General features: G+C 47.4%; 6 protein-coding genes across 6 annotated transcripts; 5 read left to right on the top strand and 1 right to left on the bottom strand.

The window, feature by feature from the left end:
* Positions 1–3,828: 3,828 nt before the first annotated feature.
* AGABI2DRAFT_210981 (hypothetical protein) lies at positions 3,829–6,933 on the top strand. Its single transcript, XM_006456100.1, has 6 exons — positions 3,829–4,018; positions 4,077–4,362; positions 4,413–4,804; positions 4,856–6,038; positions 6,093–6,730; positions 6,787–6,933. Exons 1-6 carry the CDS (start codon positions 3,875–3,877, stop codon positions 6,844–6,846), a joined length of 2,703 nt encoding a protein of 900 aa, XP_006456163.1. The 5' UTR covers positions 3,829–3,874; the 3' UTR covers positions 6,847–6,933.
* A 603-nt stretch (positions 6,934–7,536) lies between these two features.
* Positions 7,537–9,290, top strand: AGABI2DRAFT_77099 (hypothetical protein; the record flags this gene model as incomplete). Its single annotated transcript, XM_006456101.1, has 9 exons — positions 7,537–7,747; positions 7,800–7,825; positions 7,893–7,991; positions 8,043–8,154; positions 8,211–8,356; positions 8,412–8,563; positions 8,632–8,709; positions 8,769–8,989; positions 9,046–9,290. Coding segments are annotated over 9 exons (1,290 nt in total), but the record flags the coding sequence as incomplete, so codon positions are not given.
* A 712-nt stretch (positions 9,291–10,002) lies between these two features.
* On the top strand, positions 10,003–10,202 carry AGABI2DRAFT_195391 (hypothetical protein; the record flags this gene model as incomplete). Its single annotated transcript, XM_006456102.1, has 1 exon — positions 10,003–10,202. A coding segment is annotated over exon 1 (189 nt), but the record flags the coding sequence as incomplete, so codon positions are not given.
* A 2,550-nt stretch (positions 10,203–12,752) lies between these two features.
* AGABI2DRAFT_139015 (hypothetical protein) lies at positions 12,753–12,976 on the bottom strand. Its single transcript, XM_006456103.1, has 2 exons — positions 12,927–12,976; positions 12,753–12,866 (listed from the first exon to the last, which is right to left on the bottom strand). Exons 1-2 carry the CDS (start codon positions 12,969–12,971, stop codon positions 12,756–12,758), a joined length of 156 nt encoding a protein of 51 aa, XP_006456166.1. The 5' UTR covers positions 12,972–12,976; the 3' UTR covers positions 12,753–12,755.
* Positions 12,977–16,973: 3,997 nt separating this feature from the next.
* AGABI2DRAFT_139016 (hypothetical protein) lies at positions 16,974–18,235 on the top strand. The gene is made up of 4 exons (XM_006456104.1): positions 16,974–17,436; positions 17,493–17,666; positions 17,721–17,789; positions 17,847–18,235. Exons 1-4 carry the CDS (start codon positions 17,338–17,340, stop codon positions 18,108–18,110), a joined length of 606 nt encoding a protein of 201 aa, XP_006456167.1. The 5' UTR covers positions 16,974–17,337; the 3' UTR covers positions 18,111–18,235.
* Positions 18,236–18,294: 59 nt separating this feature from the next.
* AGABI2DRAFT_195393 (hypothetical protein) lies at positions 18,295–19,386 on the top strand. Its single transcript, XM_006456105.1, has 7 exons — positions 18,295–18,375; positions 18,431–18,540; positions 18,672–18,683; positions 18,740–18,854; positions 18,915–19,010; positions 19,063–19,098; positions 19,153–19,386. The coding sequence occupies exons 2-7, from the start codon at positions 18,526–18,528 to the stop codon at positions 19,323–19,325; spliced, it is 447 nt and encodes a 148-aa protein (XP_006456168.1). The 5' UTR covers positions 18,295–18,375; positions 18,431–18,525; the 3' UTR covers positions 19,326–19,386.
* Positions 19,387–19,403: the final 17 nt, after the last annotated feature.

Raw genomic sequence — 19,403 nt, forward strand, 5'->3', positions numbered from 1 at the left:
AGGGATCACAACAAGCATCAAGAGAAGGAAAATCAAGAGGAAATGAGTGGTAAGAAGCATCGGTTTTGACACAAGGGGACGGAGGAGGCGATGCATAGACATTAGAGAGGGAATTTATAGAGAGAGCAGGGCGATGGTAGGTTCTATTTGAACGACCGGACGGCGGGCGACTCGTTTGGTCTGGTACATTTTCCTTACCGGCCGCAGATTTATTCTGCGACCCATGAAGCACATATATTGCCTCGATTTCATCCAGAGCCTCGCCAATAATGCCATGGAGAGTCCTGAGGATGGAGAATGTCATGGACGAGGGGGAAGGAAGTAAGGACAGACGAGAGAGGACACAAAGAGAGGGGAGGAGATAAAAAGAGAAAGGGAAATGGCGAAGATATAGGCACGCCGATCGAATTCCATGCCAAACTTGCCAAAACGTCATGTCATCCAAATTTTCGATCTGCAGGCGCTTTTCCTCGAAAAAACTCAAAAGTCATGTACCCAGCCATTCTATCCCAAGAAGCGGCGTGCAAAACTCAGCTTGTCGGACAGTATCGACGATCCTCGTAAGCCAGACTACGCCAGCAAGAAACGAGACACGACGGTAGTTTGGTGACACACAGAGTGAAGATTACAACAAACAGATATGCTGTATCCGAGAAGCCAATTACCAGAAGGAAGCGTATTTCAGCCTTTTTCGACAGAGATACGAGAGGACATCAGATCTCGCAGTGGACCAAGACAGCAGTTGAAGAACCAAAAGGGAGTGATGCGATCAAATGTGTATGTGTTTATTGACTGCACCACGAGCGCTTATAGGAATTGATGCGCCTTTTGTCGTCAGTCTTATGACACCGCCCCTTCTACTGTCAATCTCACAAATTTCAGCAATCATCCCCCCTGCGAGCTCCACCAGTCTAGCGCACTCTGCGGTCAGGTCTCGCCGACTTATTTGCTGATTCCCGCACTTCGCGCTACGCCTCAAAATGCAACACTCGCGGCACAATATATCACTGGCTGAATCATACCTAGAATGCAAGAACACGCACTCGCCTAGAGGGACCCAAATCTGCGCTTCCTCGTATCAAGTCCTTGCTTCTCCACTATATATTGCCTACTCTCTGCAGCAAACTCCAGAAAGCGGGCCACCGACTGATTTGCTCATTGGGTCTTGAACAACCTCTGATGAACTTGATGATGACAGACGCCACGCATAAATAGAGGCACACCAGGATTCTCATGTATCAAAAATGATTTTTTGATGTCAAGCCATGTCATTTCCTCCTCGGTCATGAGAGCCACTTCCAGCTTGAATATTGCAGATACCTCCATTTCGTCGACCAGACCCAAACAATCGCTCAGAAAGGTGCGCCAAGGTTTTATACAGGATCATCCATTTAAAAGCCTAATTGTGCCACAGACCCTCATTTGATCCCGTTCAGGATGAGCACAATCATTGACACAAACAGCGCCCTTCTGGTTTGTACGTCTGAGTGACAGATGTGTAAAATCTTTGTTGGACTCGTTACCTGACTCTTCTTTTCCCACTGTTTTGCAACGATTCGAACGGAGGAATTTTGGTCTTATGACCGACGAGCTTGGACGCCGCCGTCTCGTTTGCCTACCCCAGTCACTGTTCTGCTTTATGGGTTGCCGTCGAAGACCAAGCAAGGAACAACAGGTGGCGCCTGGCTCGTCAAAGAACAAATACGGCATTTTGACTTCCTCCTGGTAGTCGCTTGTTCGGCCACCTGTTTCCTTCTGGTGTTCAGCCCCGAATTTGGGCCACTCGCGATAGGACTAAGGCGCTCGCTTTTCCTCCCGGCTGTGAAGACTTGAGCCTACCTCAATGTCCTGAGAGTCCCGGGTATTACCATGCGTTATCCCATTGGTTCCTATGCGTTATCTCATGGAACCCGTTATAACTTACAATAGACGGGTTGAGTCCCGAGTATTCCCAAAACGTGGGAGCCGTGCGTAGGGTGGCCTTTGTTCCAAACGAAAACAATGCGGGCTACCACAAAAGGAAGGTTCCAAAACGATCAGCCGTTAATGATAATATGGCAGACTGATGGAAAGTTCAGGCCTTGTGTTATGCTTCGCAATGTATAGCATCAAACGGTATAGCAACATACGTTCCGCAGTATCTATTTCCCCTACTGACTTGGTGTAATCTAGTAGAGTTCAGCCCCACCGGCGAGAGCATAAACGACAAAAACATGATCCGCGTGTATCAAGATCATCTCCGTGGGCGGTCGAGGGGGAGAGACAGACAAATCAGATGACATCGTGTCTCGACAATCTAATCTGATCACGTTTGATGATCGTTGACCTGCATTTCCATCACGATCAGTCACAGGTCGTGACACGCCAGTAGGATATATAGACCGGGTCTTTCGACGCGTCAAGCCCCTGTCACAAGTGACAAAATTCGCTGCCCCGGACCATCCTCTTGAATTAGGGTGCAGCTTGCTCGGAACTCGATACAACCAACAAGTCTCAGTCTCGTTTTTCTTTCGTTTCTTTTGTCTAGGTGCGGACTTTTACGCCTTGTTCGGAGTTGTATTGATCGTCGCGTATCAGGAAGTCTCCGCCCATTTTTTTCTTTTTGTTGTTCTCTCTTGAGGTTATTTATCGTCAAGTTTTATCGACCCTCCCATTTCGAATCTCCCTCAAAATCTTTGTTTCGCTTTCACGGACAATCCTATATTTATATTATTCCCAGTCATCAATCATCAAAGCATCATCATCGTCGTCATCATTTTTCTTTCGACAAACGTATCAAAGAGCAATTTTTTTAAATGCGAAAAGAACCTGGTCCGATAAACGCACGGATAGCTGCGATAGGGAGTGCATCAGTCGACCGAGGTCATAATAGGCGCCCCTTCGAAAGCGGGGAACAACAAGTAAGACGGAATGTAGTAGGGGAGCGTGTGGCACGTGTAGTAGGGGGGTTGCAACAGCAACAACGATTGGCGTTGGCAGTTTCAGTTTTGGGGTTGGATGATGTTGACACCTGGAGTAGTGGTAGAAGTGGCTATGGCTATGACGACGATGTTACGACGGGCGGTGTTGGTCGTGGTGGAGGTTCTCCTGTTCTGATTGCTGCGGATAATAGTAGTTGCGGCAAGGACTGGCTTCTTTCACCTTCTGATGGTGCCCCTCCTTCAGCTTGCTCTCCACCGTTGACACCATCGCCTTTACCATCGCCTGTATCGTCGACCGACGGAAATTCGAACAAAAGAGTCATTTTAAGCAAATTACGGAAACGAGTGATCGATTCACGGAACAAGTTCTCGTTGCACAGGGCATGGTGGCACCGGTGCGTATTGACCTCATCGCTGCCCATCCGTAACGACCATGCTCATGGATCACGCAGAAGAAAAAACAAGAACAATATCTTACGAGAACAGATTGCGGCCTCGTGTTCTCGTCGTTTACAGAAGATCAACCAGAGAATCCGACTGATCAATAAGAAGCATCAGATTCTGAGGTACGACAGGATAGCGGAAAAGTATCTGCATTGGGAGCACCATCTTCGTGAGCAAATGATGATCCGATGTTGGGGCACGAAGAAGAATGTGGAGCTGGACCGAGAACGCCGAGCCGATATGGTCCGATTGGACAAGCTGCGGAAGAAAAGAGATGGTTTGGTCAGAATGATTTCTGCGGGACAATGATAGCTTGATGATAGCCTATGATTCTCTATGCCGTCTGTTGTGTGCTGTACTAGTTGTCTGTATTGAATAGCCTCTTTTTCAGCGTGGAAAAAGTGTGTGAGAGAGGGATTAACGCAATTGGTAACCCGGGTTATGAGCTGTTTGGCAGTCCTCACTTTGATCGCACATTCCCAGTTTGCCCGTTCGCTTGCCTTGCCCAAATGCTTCCTCTACAGGTCTCTCGTTTCACTTCGCTGGGTGCCAGGCGCTGCGTCGTCGTCGCTGGTCAGCGTCGCGCAGCTGTCCAAGCTGTCAGATCTACCACACAAACCAGAAATGTCCAATCTGTCGCTCAAACCGATCGGGTCTGTCATACATCTCGTCTTTTGACACGTATCCCCGTATAAACTAGATGCCTTTCAGGACACTATCATGAGACTACTTTATTCTATCGGTACCAAACGAGAGGTTGAACGTCACCTTCGCATTTTCTCGTCTTCTTCGCACCCTTCCCAGCCAGCTAAATTTGCTGTTATCAAGATTGGTGGTGCCGTGCTTGATGATTTGGATGAATTGGCTTTGAGTCTGAGTTTTTTGTATCGTGTCGGGTTGTATCCTGTTGTATTGCATGGTGCTGGTCCGCAGTTGAACGTCATCCTCGAAAGAGAAGGCGTCGTTCCGGATTACATTGATGGGATCCGAGTTACCGGTGGGTTTCTCCGTTTTCACATAAAATTTTCTTTCAATGTCCTTGTGTAGATGCAAAGACGCTCAGTATCGCACGCCGTGTTTTCCTTGAAGAAAACCTCAAGCTCGTGGCAGCACTTGAGGCTCTCGGAACTAGAGCTCGTCCCATCACTTCTGGCGTCTTTACCGCCGATTACCTGGACAAATCGAAATATGGTCTCGTCGGAAAGATAACCAAAGTAGATAAAAGGCCACTTGAAGCATCTATCAGAGCTGGTGCTTTGCCTATCTTGACTTCGCTTGCGGAATCTCTTGATGGACAAATCATGAATGTCAATGCGGATATTGCCGCTGGTGAACTTGCGAAAGAATTGGAACCGACGAAGATTGTATTTTTGAATGATAAAGGTGGAATGTTCCATGGTGTCACCGGAGAGAAGTTGGATGTTATCAATCTGGATGAGGTATGATCTTCTTGACAAGTAAATCCTGTTTTGAAGCTGACAGTATCAAAGGAATACGAAGAACTCATGAAGCAACCTTGGGTGAAATACGGAACCAAACTCAAACTTCGGGAATTCAAGGAAATGCTCGATCATCTTCCTCGATCATCTTCCATCGCCGTTATCTCGGCATCTTCTCTACAAAAAGAGCTTTTCACCGACTCTGGTGCAGGCACTCTTATCCGAAGAGGTTACAGACTCTTCAAATATTCCAGTATCGAACGTGTCGGTGCTGATAGATTCCGTCAAGTCGTTCATGACCGTGATCCGGAAGTTCTTTCTGGTCATCAAAGTGTGACCGAAGTCCTCAACAACTTGAAGAAAACCCCTTATACGCTCTATGGTGATGATCCTATGGACGTCGTCGCTGTAGTTTCTCATCCCGAAGGCGAAGTTCCTGTCATGACCAAACTTCTTTCCTCTCGCGCCGGAATCTTGAACAATGTCGTTGATAATGTTTTCAACGCTATCAAAAAGGATCACAGGAAGTTGTTTTGGACTGCCCCTGCTGACGATGAAAATCGCGCATGGCATTTTGAGAGAGCCGATGGGAGCTTTACTAGAGCTGGAAAGAGTTTGTTCTGGTATGGTGTTCAAGATGTTAAGGAAGTTGAGAAGATTGTGGAAGAATTTGACAAGAAGGGGAGGATTGAGAGGAATTATCTGCCTGTTGGACCTGCGGCGCCACCGCATAAGAACGTTGCTGCTGCTGCTGCTTCAGGTACAAGAGCATATTCGACTATCGCTAGACGATTGGTTGGTACTCAAGGCAAGAGGGGTTACGCGACTATGGCTCCGGAACCTGTCGTTCAACATACCACTCAACCCAAAAAAGTCGCTTTGATTGGTGCTAGAGGATATACAGGTCAAGCTTTGACAACTCTTCTCAATGCTCATCCATATCTTGAATTATCACATGTATCATCAAGACAACTCGTCGGAAGGAAACTCGAAGGTTATGATAAATCCGAGATTACATATTCGAATTTGAGTATGGAAGATGTGGAGAGGATGGAAAAGGATGGTGAAGTTGATGCTTGGGTTATGGCTTTGCCGAATGGAGTGGTTAAGCCTTATGTGGATGCGATTGATCGTGGCAAGAAAGAAGGGGAGAAGGAAGGAAGGAAGGGGAGTGTTGTTATTGATATTGGTGCAGACTACAGGTTTGAAGAGGGTTGGACTTATGGATTACCTGGTAAGCGTCTTTAAAATGACGCAGCAGAATATAGATTGATTTTTGAATATCAAGAATTGTATGGACGCTCGCAGATTCGAACAGCAAAACGGATATCCAATCCAGGGTGTTACGCCACCAATGCTCAGATGCTATTGGCGCCTCTCGTAAATCTCTTAAACCCCGCCTCCATCCCCACGGTGTTCGGTCTCAGTGGGTATTCTGGTGCTGGAACTGTTGCTACCACCGATAGCGATGGAAAGCCTATATCCCTTCCCAAAATAACGCCGGAAGCACTCGGAGGGGCAGTTAAGCCTTATGCTCTGACCGATCATATACATGAACGTGAAGCTGGGTTCCATCTCACCGATCTCATCTCTGCATCCGCTAGTGGCACCACGAACACCGCTGGTAAGAAAGTGAAAGTGGCGTTTGTACCTAGTGTGGCTTCTTGGTTTAGTGGAATCATTTCTACAGCGAGCGTGCCGTTGAATAGGAGAGTGACGGCCAAGGAGGTGGTGGAGTTGTTCGAGGAAAAGTATGCGAAGGAGAAATTGGTCAGGGTGAAGAAGGAGGTACCAGTCCTTGGGGATGTGGAGGGGAGACACGGGGTGGTGCTTGGCGGGTTCCAAGTACACAGTGAGGGTGAGAGGGTGGTGGTGGTTGGTGGATTGGACAACTTGTTGAAGGGTGCCGCGACGCAATGTTTGCAGGTACGTTATCTCACTCTTTCTCCATGTTTTGGATGATGCTCATCGATTGGGGATAGAATCTCAACCTTTCGCTTGGATATGAGGAATACACCGGGATCCCTGTTGATATCGAGTAGACCGATCATGTACTGTTATCTAGATAACTGCTTTGTTCCTTCTATTTGGAAATTTTTTGTACCCATGCACAGCCTGGGATCAGCCCGAACAGAATAGTACCGGGGTCAGATTAACTCCGATATAAATGAGCAAGGCGGGGCTTTGCAGTGCCCGAACATGTCTCTAAGCGTCCGTAACGCCGCCAAATGTGCTTTGTGTCCAGCGTTTGTCTTCCTAGACTTGGGCATGGGAGCTTGGGCTCCTGGGCCTGGCACTGATAGCCGATCGCCCTGACTTGCCTCTTTCTTTGGTGGGCGTCTGTCGTCATACTTTTCCACCACACTCACCACGCCCAGCATAGCTCCGAATATCATCAAATCTCTGCTTATGGGGAGGAAAAAGGCCTCGTCGCATACTGCGCAAGAGCGGAACGCTTATCAGGAAATTCAACAAGCCCAGACTTCGCAACAGGCGGCAGGTTCAGCCCCGGTGATACCACCCGACGCCATCTTTCCTAGCCAAGTTTTTGATGATCCTCCTGGGCCTCACACCGAAGTAGCAATGCCTGGTGGTTTTGCCGGTCATGCTGGCAGTAGCGCCCTCCCCTTATCTTCTATACCCGGAACAGAAGTAGCTGCGCGAAAAGTTCCTTGGGTGCGTTTTCTCCCCCCACACACCCTCTCTTTGTAGTGTTTGACAGATATTTTCAGGTGCCTCCGCCCAACGCGCGAAAGCTGTCAGATGCGGAATTTTACACCACAGATCAGTGGGGAAATACGTTACCAAACGTTGAAGATTTGAAGATTCATTTTTTTAAAGAGGGGAGACTCTGTGAACATCATGCGTTGTGGCTTATCGAACATGCGTCGACTTTATTGAAAAGAGATGCTAATCTGGTCCACCTTACTGGCGCTGTGACGAGTAAGTTTCGTTGTTCCTCTTTAAAAAAATCTAATCATGCTGTTTTTTCAAGTTTGTGGTGATATTCATGGACAATATGTACGTACGATATCGCGTAGATTTGATCGATTCACCATGTGCTGATGTGTGGGGTTGTTGTTGACAGTATGACTTGATGAAGTTGTTTGAAGTCGGAGGAAAAATTGGTGAAACGACATTTTGTTTCTTAGGGGATTATGTTGATAGAGGGAATTTTGGTATCGAGGTGCGCGCTCTCCTTCCTTTCCGTCTCTTCCCTCTACAATGAAACAACTAGTGCCTGTTGTACCTCTATGCGCTCAAGATGTGGTGGCCAAAAAAATTCATATTACTAAGGGGCAATCATGAATGTCGACATTTGACAGAATATTTCACGTTCAAACGCGAATGTTCGTCATCCCCCCTTCTCCTAGATTTTGTCATTGTACTAATGTTAATATTGTAGGTTTACACAAATACAGTTCAACCGTGTATGAAGCGTGTATCGCATCGTTCAATTGCCTACCTGTCTCCGCGCTCGTGGATCGTAAATTTCTTTGTGTCCATGGTGGAATATCACCAGACCTTCACACATTGAAAGACATAGAAGATGTATGTAGTCCCATGCTTCATAGTATATCAGTAAGGCTGATGCGTTCTGAAACAGATGGATCGCTTCAAAGAACCTGGTTCACATGGGTTACTATGTGATTTACTATGGGCGGATCCTATATCATGTTATGGAACTGAACAAGGGTCTGTTCCTCGTGGGACCATGTTTGTACCGAATTCGAATAGGGGATGTTCATACTCTTATACGTGAGTGGTTTCCGCTCTTGGCACCGATGAGAAGCGTTGAGACACAACGTGGGGGTGGTGTCGTTTAGATATGATGCCGTCTGTTCTTTCTTGGACCGGAACGGGTTGTTGTCACTTGTAAGAGGGCATGAGGCTCAAGATGCTGGGTACGTATCTCAAATTCAACGTACCGTCAGTCACGGTATATTCATGTTGTGTACGACAGATATACGATGTATAGGAAATCGCCTTCGAAAAAATTCCCGAGTCTAATTACCATCTTCTCGGCGCCCAATTATCTGGATGTATATCACAATCGAGCAGCGGTACTCAAGTATGAGAATCGGAACATTACGATTCGGCAGTATAATGCCAGTCCTCACCCATTTTGGTTGCCCAATTTTATGAATGCGTTTACCTGGAGTTTACCATTCGTTGGTGCGAAAAGTACGTCAAAAACCCATTTCTATTTTGGTGGAATATCTAAATAACCGAATTTGCAGTAACGGAAATGCTGCTGGCGATTTTGAGTATTTGTAGTCAAGAAGAATTGGTAGAGTCGGAAGAAGAGGAGGGAGGAGAAGGAAAGACTGAAGAGGAGCACGCTGCGGAACAACTTGCGAGGAGACAAGCGATTAAGAATAAGATTTTGGCGGTTGGTAGGATGCAGAGAGTATTCCAGTTGTTACGGTATGTGATGGCTTTTTCTTCATTTTGTCGTGTCATGCTGATGAAGTGCCGTTTATAGTGAGGAAGCCGAGAATCAAACAGAACTTATACCCGGAGATGGAGGGCCAACAGTGGGTGGACCCGACGTACTCAATGTACAAGGTAGTATCAACAGAAATATCAAAACATTCGACGACGCGTAAGTGGTTTTGACTATGCCAAATATGGGACCTCGTTAAAAAGAAAACAGTCGACGGTCTGATCTGGTCAATGAACGTTTACCGAGTTTCGAAACTGTTCAGCCGGCGATGATGTTCCCCACGCCTAGTATGCGTGTTGCCACTAGATTGGGGAGTGACAATGTCAATATGGAGATGCTGATCAGGAAGGCGCTGGCGGAGGATCTAGCCCTTGATGATGGTGGCGTTGTCGAGCGGCTTGCGGAGAGGATTGCAAGAGGAAGAGTTGCAAGACCTGCTGCGTTGAAACGACATGGTACTGCCTGATGGCGGACGATATATATACATATTGCTTTTTTGGTTTGTCATTTTTCCTGATTTTTTTGCCCTCTTCCACTTTTCTCTCTGTTGGTCTCTATATATGTCATGTATGTAGTATTGATACCGTTGGTACGATGAAAGAAGAAGAAAAAGACGCTGCGAGATGATTATGTACACCTATAGGGGAAAGACGGCTCCATTTTATTAATAAGTTGAATGTCACACACCTGGCAGCAGACACTCACCAGAGCCCTACGAAACCGTTCAAAGGGCTTCCCATTTGTCTCATCATACCACCACATATGCCTTCTGCTACGGACGATGGTAGGGGATTGCATTTGAGGCTTACACTGTCGTCGGGTTCCATGGCTTCTTCCACTGGAGGTCCAACGTCGTTCAAGAGGAGCTTAGAGGAGCTGTTTGGAGGAGCTGAGAGTGATGGGGACGAGGAGAGGAGTTCAACAGGTGGGGCGGGGGGGATGATGGTTGGTGGTGGCGTTGGGAATGGGGGAGGAAGCAGTAATGGGCGCAACAAAAGACAGCGCAGTGAAAGCGCTGAGCAGCCACTACAAAACTCGGCCTCGTCGTCGTCGTCTTCGTCGTCTGCAGCTAATGGACGAGGCCTTTCCCTACCGCCGAGATTGCCTACGCCGAGACTGGACGTTCATATGTCAGATATTCCTCTCTTAGGTTCCAATGAGGGACTCGAATTTTCCTCGCCTCACCGTCGTTCGCAACATCGACTGCAACATCGACGACAGTCATCCTCTTCTAGATCCTTATCTCCACTAGTACCCTCCACACCTGCATCCGTATCGACATCGACATCTCCTCAATCATCCATTTTTGTAACAACACAACAAACAAACTTGACTTTATCCGCAATCCACAATACTAGTACTAGCGCGCATGCCACTGCAACGGCAATACCAACTTTGGGCTTAGGACCACCATCGATATCGGCCTCACCGTCCGCTGTATCTTCATCTTCATTACCCTCATCGTCATCATCGTCATTATCATCTGTGCCGTCGTCTCTGAGCAGATCAGACAGGTCTTCTTCGCCGAGTCTTATTCTACCTCTACCCATTTCTCGATCAGCTCAGACTCCTCCCACTGCAACAAGTATAGCTGGGAGCTTGCCTTTGCTTTCACCAACAACCGCAACTGAAATTGATACCGGTCCTGGTCCTGGCTCTATTATTAATGAGACAGAAGCTTCTCCTAGTACCGCCACTGCTGGAGGTGTGGCTACTTTTCTAGGACCAGAGGAGAGGTTTAGAGCCACGATGCAGAGGTATAATGTATTTGAGCATGAGATTGCCGCGTTGAGAAGGTCTGTTAGTCCTCCTGGTTTATCGAGAAGTTTGGCGGTTGCTGGGATGGGGGAACAGCAGCAACAGCAGCAGCGAACTGCGTCACCTCCGAGGTTACCTCCGTTGGAGTTGAGTACTTTGAGGGATGAAGGTGACGATGTTGACAGTGATGAAGGAGAGGATCAGGATCAAGTCCGGCCTCTTGGTAAATGCCTCGTTTTTGTTGAAACACTTTTTTTACTGATCATGTTATCTATTTTTCAAGGCTCGTTGAGGCATGAAGATGTAGCATCTATTCCTTCGACCGTTTCAGCAAGTAGTGAACGTTTATCAGCGTCTTCGGCACTACACTTACCAGATAGGAATGCCCAGCGAAACAATCCCGAATCCTTCCTTGCTTTGTCTGCAGCTGCGGAAGTTTCACCACTACCTCTTGATGAAGATATTGATGAGCTTGAAGATGATGATGCAGATTTGTTAAGGAGTAATCACCATCACCATCACCATCAACATCAACCAATCTCCGCTCCTCTTCTAGTTCATGGACGTAGACACAGACCTGTTCGAGCTGCAGTACGCGATGCTCCACCCAGAATCGAACTACCAAATGCTGTGTGGTCGTCTTTGGATATTGTTTCTGAAGCCACTCTTCCAACTTCCGCAAGAAATATCACTACCTCCACGACGACGACGACGATTCATGATCCAGCCATAGTAGAGTTGGATGGCTCAGGAGAGGATGACGACGAGAGTGATGCTCCTGAAGATGATCATGGTAACGATCTTGTTTATCCGCGTTTCAGAGATCACCTCGACTCTGCACTTGAAGCACTTCGATCACCTTCTTCGCCACTCGTTCCAGGACTCGTACCTAGCGGTATAGAGTCTTCAATTGCTCTAACATCGATCCCCAACAATGATAATGAACCGCCCGCTACCATTGTTCTAAATGATTCTGGAGATTATCAGCCTAATCATACATCACCTTCTCCTCCACCTGTCATTCGTTCTGCTTTGTCTTTGTCCTCTCCATCCTTCTCGAACGACGTTGTGATTGCGCCAGTACGGGATTTACAAACACAGGGTACATCAAATCCTGCTTTATTTTCTTCTCCATTGTCGCAATCGGCACCAACGGCGAATGCGAATATGGCTCGCAGATTTGGTCGACCTCCTACTTTACCTCCCATACTCACAGAGCCTACCTACTTGAATTATACAAATTCCAGTTCTGGACATGGGGATAGCAGATACGTTTATCACCGATCAATGATACCGCCCTTGTCATCGTCGTCGGCATCACCTCGAGAGCGGGACGAACAGTCAACAAGGATAAGAAGAAGGAGAATTTCAATCGACAACGAGAATGACCGTAACGAAGATATCGAAGCCGGTGGACAAGCTACTACAAATTCGAGAGGAATGCTTCAGAGATCTTCGAATTTGGGTGAGGTGGAATTACCTTCACCTTCGTTAAGCGAGTTTTACGATTGGCTGGGAAGTCCTAATAGCCCTGATCCGGATCTTTTGAGAGACGTTGTTCCGACGACGAGACAAGATAATTCTGTTGGACGTCCGCCTGGGTCGTCTAGGGAGGTAATGAGAGAGAGGGAGAGGGATGGAGAGCTGGAGAATAGGAGGAGGAGTTGGGAGGAAGATGTTTTATCTGGTTAGTGCCTTTTCTTTTCACTTGGTCTAGCTTACTTAATGTTCTCCTCATTTCAGGATTCATGAATACTGGAGTTGGGCTTGATTTGAGGCTCCGACAAAGGGAAAGGGAGCAGCAGCAGCAGCAAGAACAAGAACAACCAATCTCATTACCCCCACCACTTCCTCTCCGTATGTTCATCTTTATCTTCCTTATCTGGTCCTGAATTCTTATGTCATGAATCGTTTAGCCGCAAGACCGACTTCGGAAAGGAGGCTCTCTATGGACACTAGCATTGTTGGAATGGACGTTGATATGGAATCTTCCGAAGATTTGGAGGCCAGGCAAAGAGAATTGGAGCTAGAAAGGTTACCTTGGACACTGGGGTCGTCCATCACATCGTCGACGACGAGAACGAATCAACACTCTCCTCGACTTCATCTCCGTGAGTGTTTTTTCTCTTTTCGCAAGTTATAATAACATTTTTATTGAGATTATGTGTTAGATCGCGAATCGAGACGTTTTACACCATCAGTCTCGATGAGTCGAAGCAGAGAAAGATTGAGGTTGTACAGTGAGTCTTCATAAATGTCACTTAACTTTCAGGACTGATGTCGTATATAGATGACATCGAAGTTGATGATGGATGGAATCCATTACATTCGACTCGTCATTGGTATCCTGAATCTGCTCCAGTTGCATTAACTTCATCATCAATGTCTTCACTACCAACATTTTCTTCGAGTTTATTTTCCTCTCCTTCGTCTCCGCCAATATCCACCAATCAATCTACTGGAGTCCATCCTCCCCCTCCTTCCACTGCGGCAACATCGTCGGGTTCAAGACCCAGATTACCTAATTTCTTGCTACCAACGTCATCGTCGCATAGAAGAGGGCAAAATCATTTGTCTCCTTTTTCGAGGCACTCTTCTTCTAGTACTACTGCTACTATTACAAGGGAAACAGAAAGGGAAAGAAGACGAAGTTCTGCGGAAAGCAATGGTTCTTTGCCACCCAGCCTTGAACTCAATCTCGGTCCATCGAGTCATTCCGTTTTTGCGACCAGTGCTGCTGGTGGTCCTCGTGCAAGTGGTACCGCTGGTGAAGAAGTCTCAGGCCAATACCAACACTCTTCGACGACAACACCGTCATCGTCATCATCATCTTTGACACCTTTCATACAACTATTCGAACCCCCCACTGCTGTCCCCCCGCCTTCGTTGGGCCAACAAGCTCCTCTATTATCATCTCAACGAGAAAACCGTCAAAATCAGAGGCAAAGAAACCCGACGGAAATTGAGGTGCTTGATGGTGACGATGAAGATATGAATGACGATATGGGTGTGGTCTCGAGTGATAATCAACAAAGACAACCACTAGAACCATTACCCCATTTACCACAATATGAAGATCGAGAGCGGCAGCGGCAACAACAACAACAACAGGATAGGTACAGGTCACTTACACGTATTGTGGGGTCTGATAATTCACTCGTGGCGGAAAATGCAGCTGAGACCAGGAGATTGTATGCGAGAATGGATATGGATAGGAGGTTGCATCAACATTCGTTAAATATATCAGTGCCTTCTGCGAGGTCTTGGGCTTCTGTTGTTGAGGAGGAAGAGGGTTCGAGAAATATTGGTGTAGATGAAGATGTGAGGTACGGCGCGCGTCGTGTGGAAGTTAGGAGACAGGGGGAGAGTACTGGCGTTGGAGAGTATAGTGAACGGCAGCAGCGAGCTCGGGTTCTGGCTTCACAGATACAGCATCACCGACGTCAGCGTGCTGATGCCAGTGGTAGGCAGTTACGCTATGAAGAGCCTGTGTCAAGGCGTTTTACGTGTCACTTTCCAGATTTGCTTGACGGTATTGGGATGGCTCCCAGAGTCACAAATAGCGGTGGAAGCGGTAGTACTTCAAGTCTAAATGATCGCACATCTGGACCTCGTATTGCTCCACCCCCACCTCGACCTAGGCTTCATTCCATCCGCCAGGTCCCAGCCCCTTCCGAAAATACTGGGTTTGGCAATGTTCGTGGTGATGATGATAATGGACACAGAAGCAGCAGGTCGCGGTCACAAGGTGGCGACAATAGGAATAGCAATACGAATCCTTTAGGTCCTTCAGCAGCAACAATTACTAATGCACCATCACATCAAATGCCACCCGAAGAAGAATGGGGCACCATGTTTCAACTTCGGTCGCCCGGAAACCATGTCGATCCAGGAACAGTAGCAGCAACGGCACAGCGGCCATCTATAACAGATTCAGCTGCAAGAACATCGCTTGATTCGGTATCGTCATCGGATTCTTCAATGACGGATTCTTTCACAAGTTCTGGAGCTTCCAGCTTTTCGGCGTCAGGCCCCAACGTTTTACCCTTGCGTGTGCCTAATAGGAGGATGTTCTTGGATACGGAATTACCTTCGCCTGGTTTAGGAGGACTTTTTGATACCCTAGGAGCGAACACAATCCCCGCTATTGCTGATTCCCTTACGACCGTACCTCGTCCAACACGAAACTCTACAACAAATCCACCTTCTGCACCGTCTTCTGTCGCAGCCATGGCTCCGACATCTGATCATTATTCTTCGAATTCATCGTCAGGATTCCTGTCTTCTACTACTGGTCGATTTACACCTTCGCCTGTTCGAACTTCTGATGGAGATTTGGACGAAGACAGAGTTGTTGCGGATGAAACTGCCAGATTGCATAGCTTGGCTTCGAGGTTGGGAAATATGAGGGACGAGATGGTTAGTGAGATGATGAATTTGTGGGAAAGACCTCAGGGAGTTGAATCTGAAATGAGGATGGATATTGGTGAAGGAGAACCACGTGGCAGAGCTCAGAATGTAAGTTTTTTCCTTTTGATTTCTGATTCTTACTGCCAATTTATGAGGACTTCATTCGATAGATCCATCGCGCTCCGACCGCGCATAGAACCTCTGTTAGCGATTTCCGCCGTCCTGGCCCTTTTCCACCTCCGTCTTCCACTGCTGTTGCCCAACGCACGCGGACAGAAGACTTGACTTTCCCATCTTCTCCCAGCGCCAACGTCGGTAGTACAGGAAGGGAGAGGAGACATCCGGGCATTGATACGTCGTTGTTTTCTCCTGGAATATTTAGGAACTCGCTGGAGCCGTACGCAAACAGTGCACGGGAACACACAGCTCAAGCATCATCTTCTGTTCCTTCATCGTCCTCCTTGCCTGCAGCGTCCAGAGCTACTCCTGTCCCTGCAACCTCAATCTCCTCACCTACCATGTCTTCTGGTTTTCTTTCCCCTCCCACGGCGTCGCACCCACCTCCTGTTTCATATATGCTTGCATCAGAACAACCTCCGAGAAATTCTTTAGTTCCTCGACAACAACCTCGTCGCCACTACCACCATCACCATCACCATCACCACCATCATAGTCTTTCAGGTAGAACTCAATCACCACCTGTGATTCCACCGCTTTCATTTGAAAACCATTCTTCCGAAAATGACGCTGCGGCAGCGGCAGCAGGAGCTCGCGCAAGGCAACGATCGGATGTGCAAGAGCCCTTGGATAGTGCGGCGAATGAAAATGAACAAATGAGACAGGGATATTTTAGTTTGTTGAGACGTCAGCAACGAGATGGAATAGCGAGACGAGCAGATGAAACTAGTATTCGTGATGGAGAAAGACCTTCAAATGTAAGGTCTTCGGCCTCGGCTGCGCCTTCTAACTCTTTATCGTCGTCGTCGCCATCGTCATCGCCGACACCCTTTGAAAGGAGTTATTTGTCCTGGTCACAATTGGAGAGATTACTGGAGAGATCGCCGGAGAGAACTGAATATCGCACTAGTCCTGGTTCTTCGAGTCGTGCTGCTGAAAATCGTGTTAGAGGCAATATGGAGGCAATGCGTGTATCGATTGAGAGACAACGGAGAATGAGGCGAGAAGCGTTTGATGAACAACGTAGGATTGCGGAGAGGAATGGGGATGTTTTGAGATGGAGGAATGAGAACAATAACAACAATAATCCGCGTCCATTCCATAATGGTGGTAGCAGTGGCGATGCTCCTACGAGAAACATGGCAACTACGGATGTCCCAAACACTCCTAGCACGATTCCGGATATGCTTTACGATAGAATGCGGCAGTCCCGGGAAAATATCGCACAAAATGAAAGTGGGTCGACGACGACGACTGTCGGTGGTAACCACAATAATGAAAATGCTGGATCTCAACGTAGGAGATGGTATGATGTTGTTCAGGGTAATTTCAGGAGCGTTTTACCAGAAGAGGAGGACGAGGATGAAAGTGAAGAAGATTTGTATCGTGAAACTTATCCGACACCGAGACGGTACAGGGATCCACCTCTACCAAATTTTGGACCAAGAATGCCACTACCACGTTTCGAGTCAAGGTCGCAGGGAGTAATAGAACGTGAAAGAGAGAACTCGACTACTCGTCATCGTGGGCCATTAACACACTCTAATCCTGGTAACGTGGGTTGGATTCCGCACGAAAGAGTTAGTCCTCGAGCAAGAAATGTTGGAGGTGGACAAGATACAAGTGGGACTAGCGGTAGTCGTGACAATGGTGCTACTGCGGTAGCAGCGGCTATAATCATGTCAACCATGTCGGCCGTAGATTGGGAGAGAGGACGATGCATATGTTAAGAGCGGGTGCTATGGCTGGTGCTACTAATGGTCCTGGTGGAAATGGTGTTGCTGGTATGATGAGTTTTGGTAGACTCGGAAGGAGGATTGGAGATTTAGGTGACTATTTGGTAAGTCAAAACCCTTCTAATGGTTTATCTCGGTTATTTGATCTGATTGTTATTAGAATGATGACGAGTTTGACGCTTCGTATGAGAGCTTGTTGTCGTTACAAGAAGCACTTGGGGATGTCAGACCGAGATCAACGCCAGAAGCGGTGTTGAAGAAGCTGAAGACTGGGAAGTATAAAGAATGGGTGGAGCAAGGAGGTGAAATTAGGTGTCCGATTTGTTTGGAGGATGTACGTTTCTCTGATTTCTTTCTCTTTGGGGTGTAAGCTCATACTTTGTACCAGTATAATCCAGAGGATGTCCTCTTGAAGTCGGGCAACTGTAAGCACTGGATGCATAGAGCGTGTTTGGAGGTATGTTATAGTGACTTGACTTGCTTTGTAAGTTCAAGTGACTGACTGGGCTTCAAGGAATGGTTCAAGAGCGCCAACACTTGTCCTGTGTGTCGTACGGAAGTTGAGCCGAGGTCACAATCTAGAATGCGGTGCCGTCGACCGGTAGCGTCGGCAAGGAGGAATCCTGGAAGTGGTAACAGTGGTGATAGAGGAGAGGGTGGAAGCGGAAGTGCAGGCGATCCTGGTTTGGATCCTAGTTTAGATCCTAATGGATCTGGTCCGGATAGTAACAGCGGGTCTGGTCGCAGCGGTGATTCTGGTAGTGGAGAGTTTTGGTAGAATTAAGTTTGTTTTATGCGCGTCCCTCATCTGGTTTTATACTGGCATCTGTTTCTATTATATAGCTTGTTATCTAACATGTAAAAGTACTGATAGTCTGCAACTGAAATGCGATACTGACAGGGAACTTAATTTAGATAAGATGAGTCAGCGTTGCCTGATGCAGTTGCCAGAGCTGTTCCATCCACCCACCACCACCATCTCTGTTTCCTCTTTTCCAACAAGCGGACTTTCTCGAAAACCTTGACGGTGAGTGCGTATCGCTGTATGTCTGATAGCCAGACGAAGGCTGAAGAGACGAGCTTGCTTAACCGCTTCAGTATTTTAGAGTTTACGGCGGGCAATTGGTATATCACGCTACCCTCACGATTCTGTGGCACGCCGTGTTTATAAGATTTTTTGAGTGATTTTTAGCATGTCTTTGCCAAAGGTGTGTCGCGATTTATAATGGCAAGATCATAGCTGACGGATGGACTGCATTGGCTTTCGATAATCTTGTCGCTTTATCTGACATTACCGTGTCTCTATCGGTATCTGTTGGCGTAATGTATCACTCTGCAGAGGATTATCAAGGTCTGGATCTGTGGTTGATGAGGGCGACATCATTCTCAACCGCGTCTCTTTGACAGGAAACGGAGAGACTCGTTGCGGATCCCGCACCCGGCATTTCTGCTGAACCGCATGAAGATAACCTTCGGTATTTTAACGTGACTATCGAAGGTCCAGGAGGAAGTCCTTTTGAAAGTGAGTAATTTAGATTCTGGGGTCGAAGGGGGCTGGATTGTGATCAACTCCTTTTTGTAGATGGCAAATTCAAGCTTGAGTTGTTTCTTCCGGAAGAGTACCCTATGGCGCCTCCCAAGGTCCGGTTCTTGACCAAGATATACCACCCCAATATCGGTACGTGGGGGTGTCTATTTACGGAATGACCGGAAATGAACTCTTCCTCAAGATAAACTGGGTCGGATCTGTTTGGATATCTTGAAGGGTAGGATCTGAGTTTAGAGATGAACGAGCTAGTGCTTATTTTGCATTTTTTTAGATAAATGGTCGCCTGCGCTGCAGATTCGGACGGTGCTGTTGTCGATCCAGGCGTTGCTGAGTGCACCGAATCCCGACGACCCGCTTGCGACGGACGTTGCGAAGCACTACAAGGAGAACGAGAAGGACGCGCAACGGGTGAGCCGGGAGTGGACGCAGGCGTATGCAGCGTAATGTGCAGCGTGTGAATGAATAGTGATTAAATAGAGAATATAATTGGATAAACAGCGCACAATAATAGTTGTGATAAAT

This window comes from Agaricus bisporus (assembly GCF_000300575.1).
Source record: "Agaricus bisporus var. bisporus H97 unplaced genomic scaffold AGABI2scaffold_12, whole genome shotgun sequence".
Taxonomy (NCBI): Eukaryota; Fungi; Basidiomycota; class Agaricomycetes; order Agaricales; family Agaricaceae; genus Agaricus; species Agaricus bisporus.

What these genes read in the sequence shown, in the direction of transcription:
- AGABI2DRAFT_210981 (XM_006456100.1), top strand. Translation starts at nt 3,875, where the DNA reads ATGCTTCCTCTACAGGTCTCTCGTTTCACTTCGCTGGGTGCCAGGCGC. An exon ending in CTGTCGCTCAAACCGATCGG is followed by an intron (nt 4,019 to 4,076) that starts GTCTGTCATACA and finishes GATGCCTTTCAG; the next exon opens with GACACTATCATGAGACTACT. An exon ending in TTGGACTTATGGATTACCTG is followed by an intron (nt 6,039 to 6,092) that starts GTAAGCGTCTTT and finishes TTGAATATCAAG; the next exon opens with AATTGTATGGACGCTCGCAG.
- AGABI2DRAFT_139015 (XM_006456103.1), bottom strand. Translation starts at nt 12,971, where the DNA reads ATGCTAGTGTCCATAGAGAGCCTCCTTTCCGAAGTCGGTCTTGCG. An exon ending in TTTCCGAAGTCGGTCTTGCG is followed by an intron (nt 12,867 to 12,926) that starts GCTAAACGATTC and finishes AGATGAACATAC; the next exon opens with GGAGAGGAAGTGGTGGGGGT.
- AGABI2DRAFT_139016 (XM_006456104.1), top strand. Translation starts at nt 17,338, where the DNA reads ATGGCTGGTGCTACTAATGGTCCTGGTGGAAATGGTGTTGCTGGTATG. An exon ending in GAGATTTAGGTGACTATTTG is followed by an intron (nt 17,437 to 17,492) that starts GTAAGTCAAAAC and finishes GATTGTTATTAG; the next exon opens with AATGATGACGAGTTTGACGC. An exon ending in GTCCGATTTGTTTGGAGGAT is followed by an intron (nt 17,667 to 17,720) that starts GTACGTTTCTCT and finishes ACTTTGTACCAG; the next exon opens with TATAATCCAGAGGATGTCCT.
- AGABI2DRAFT_195393 (XM_006456105.1), top strand. An exon ending in AGGAGGAAGTCCTTTTGAAA is followed by an intron (nt 18,855 to 18,914) that starts GTGAGTAATTTA and finishes TCCTTTTTGTAG; the next exon opens with ATGGCAAATTCAAGCTTGAG. An exon ending in GATATACCACCCCAATATCG is followed by an intron (nt 19,011 to 19,062) that starts GTACGTGGGGGT and finishes CTCTTCCTCAAG; the next exon opens with ATAAACTGGGTCGGATCTGT.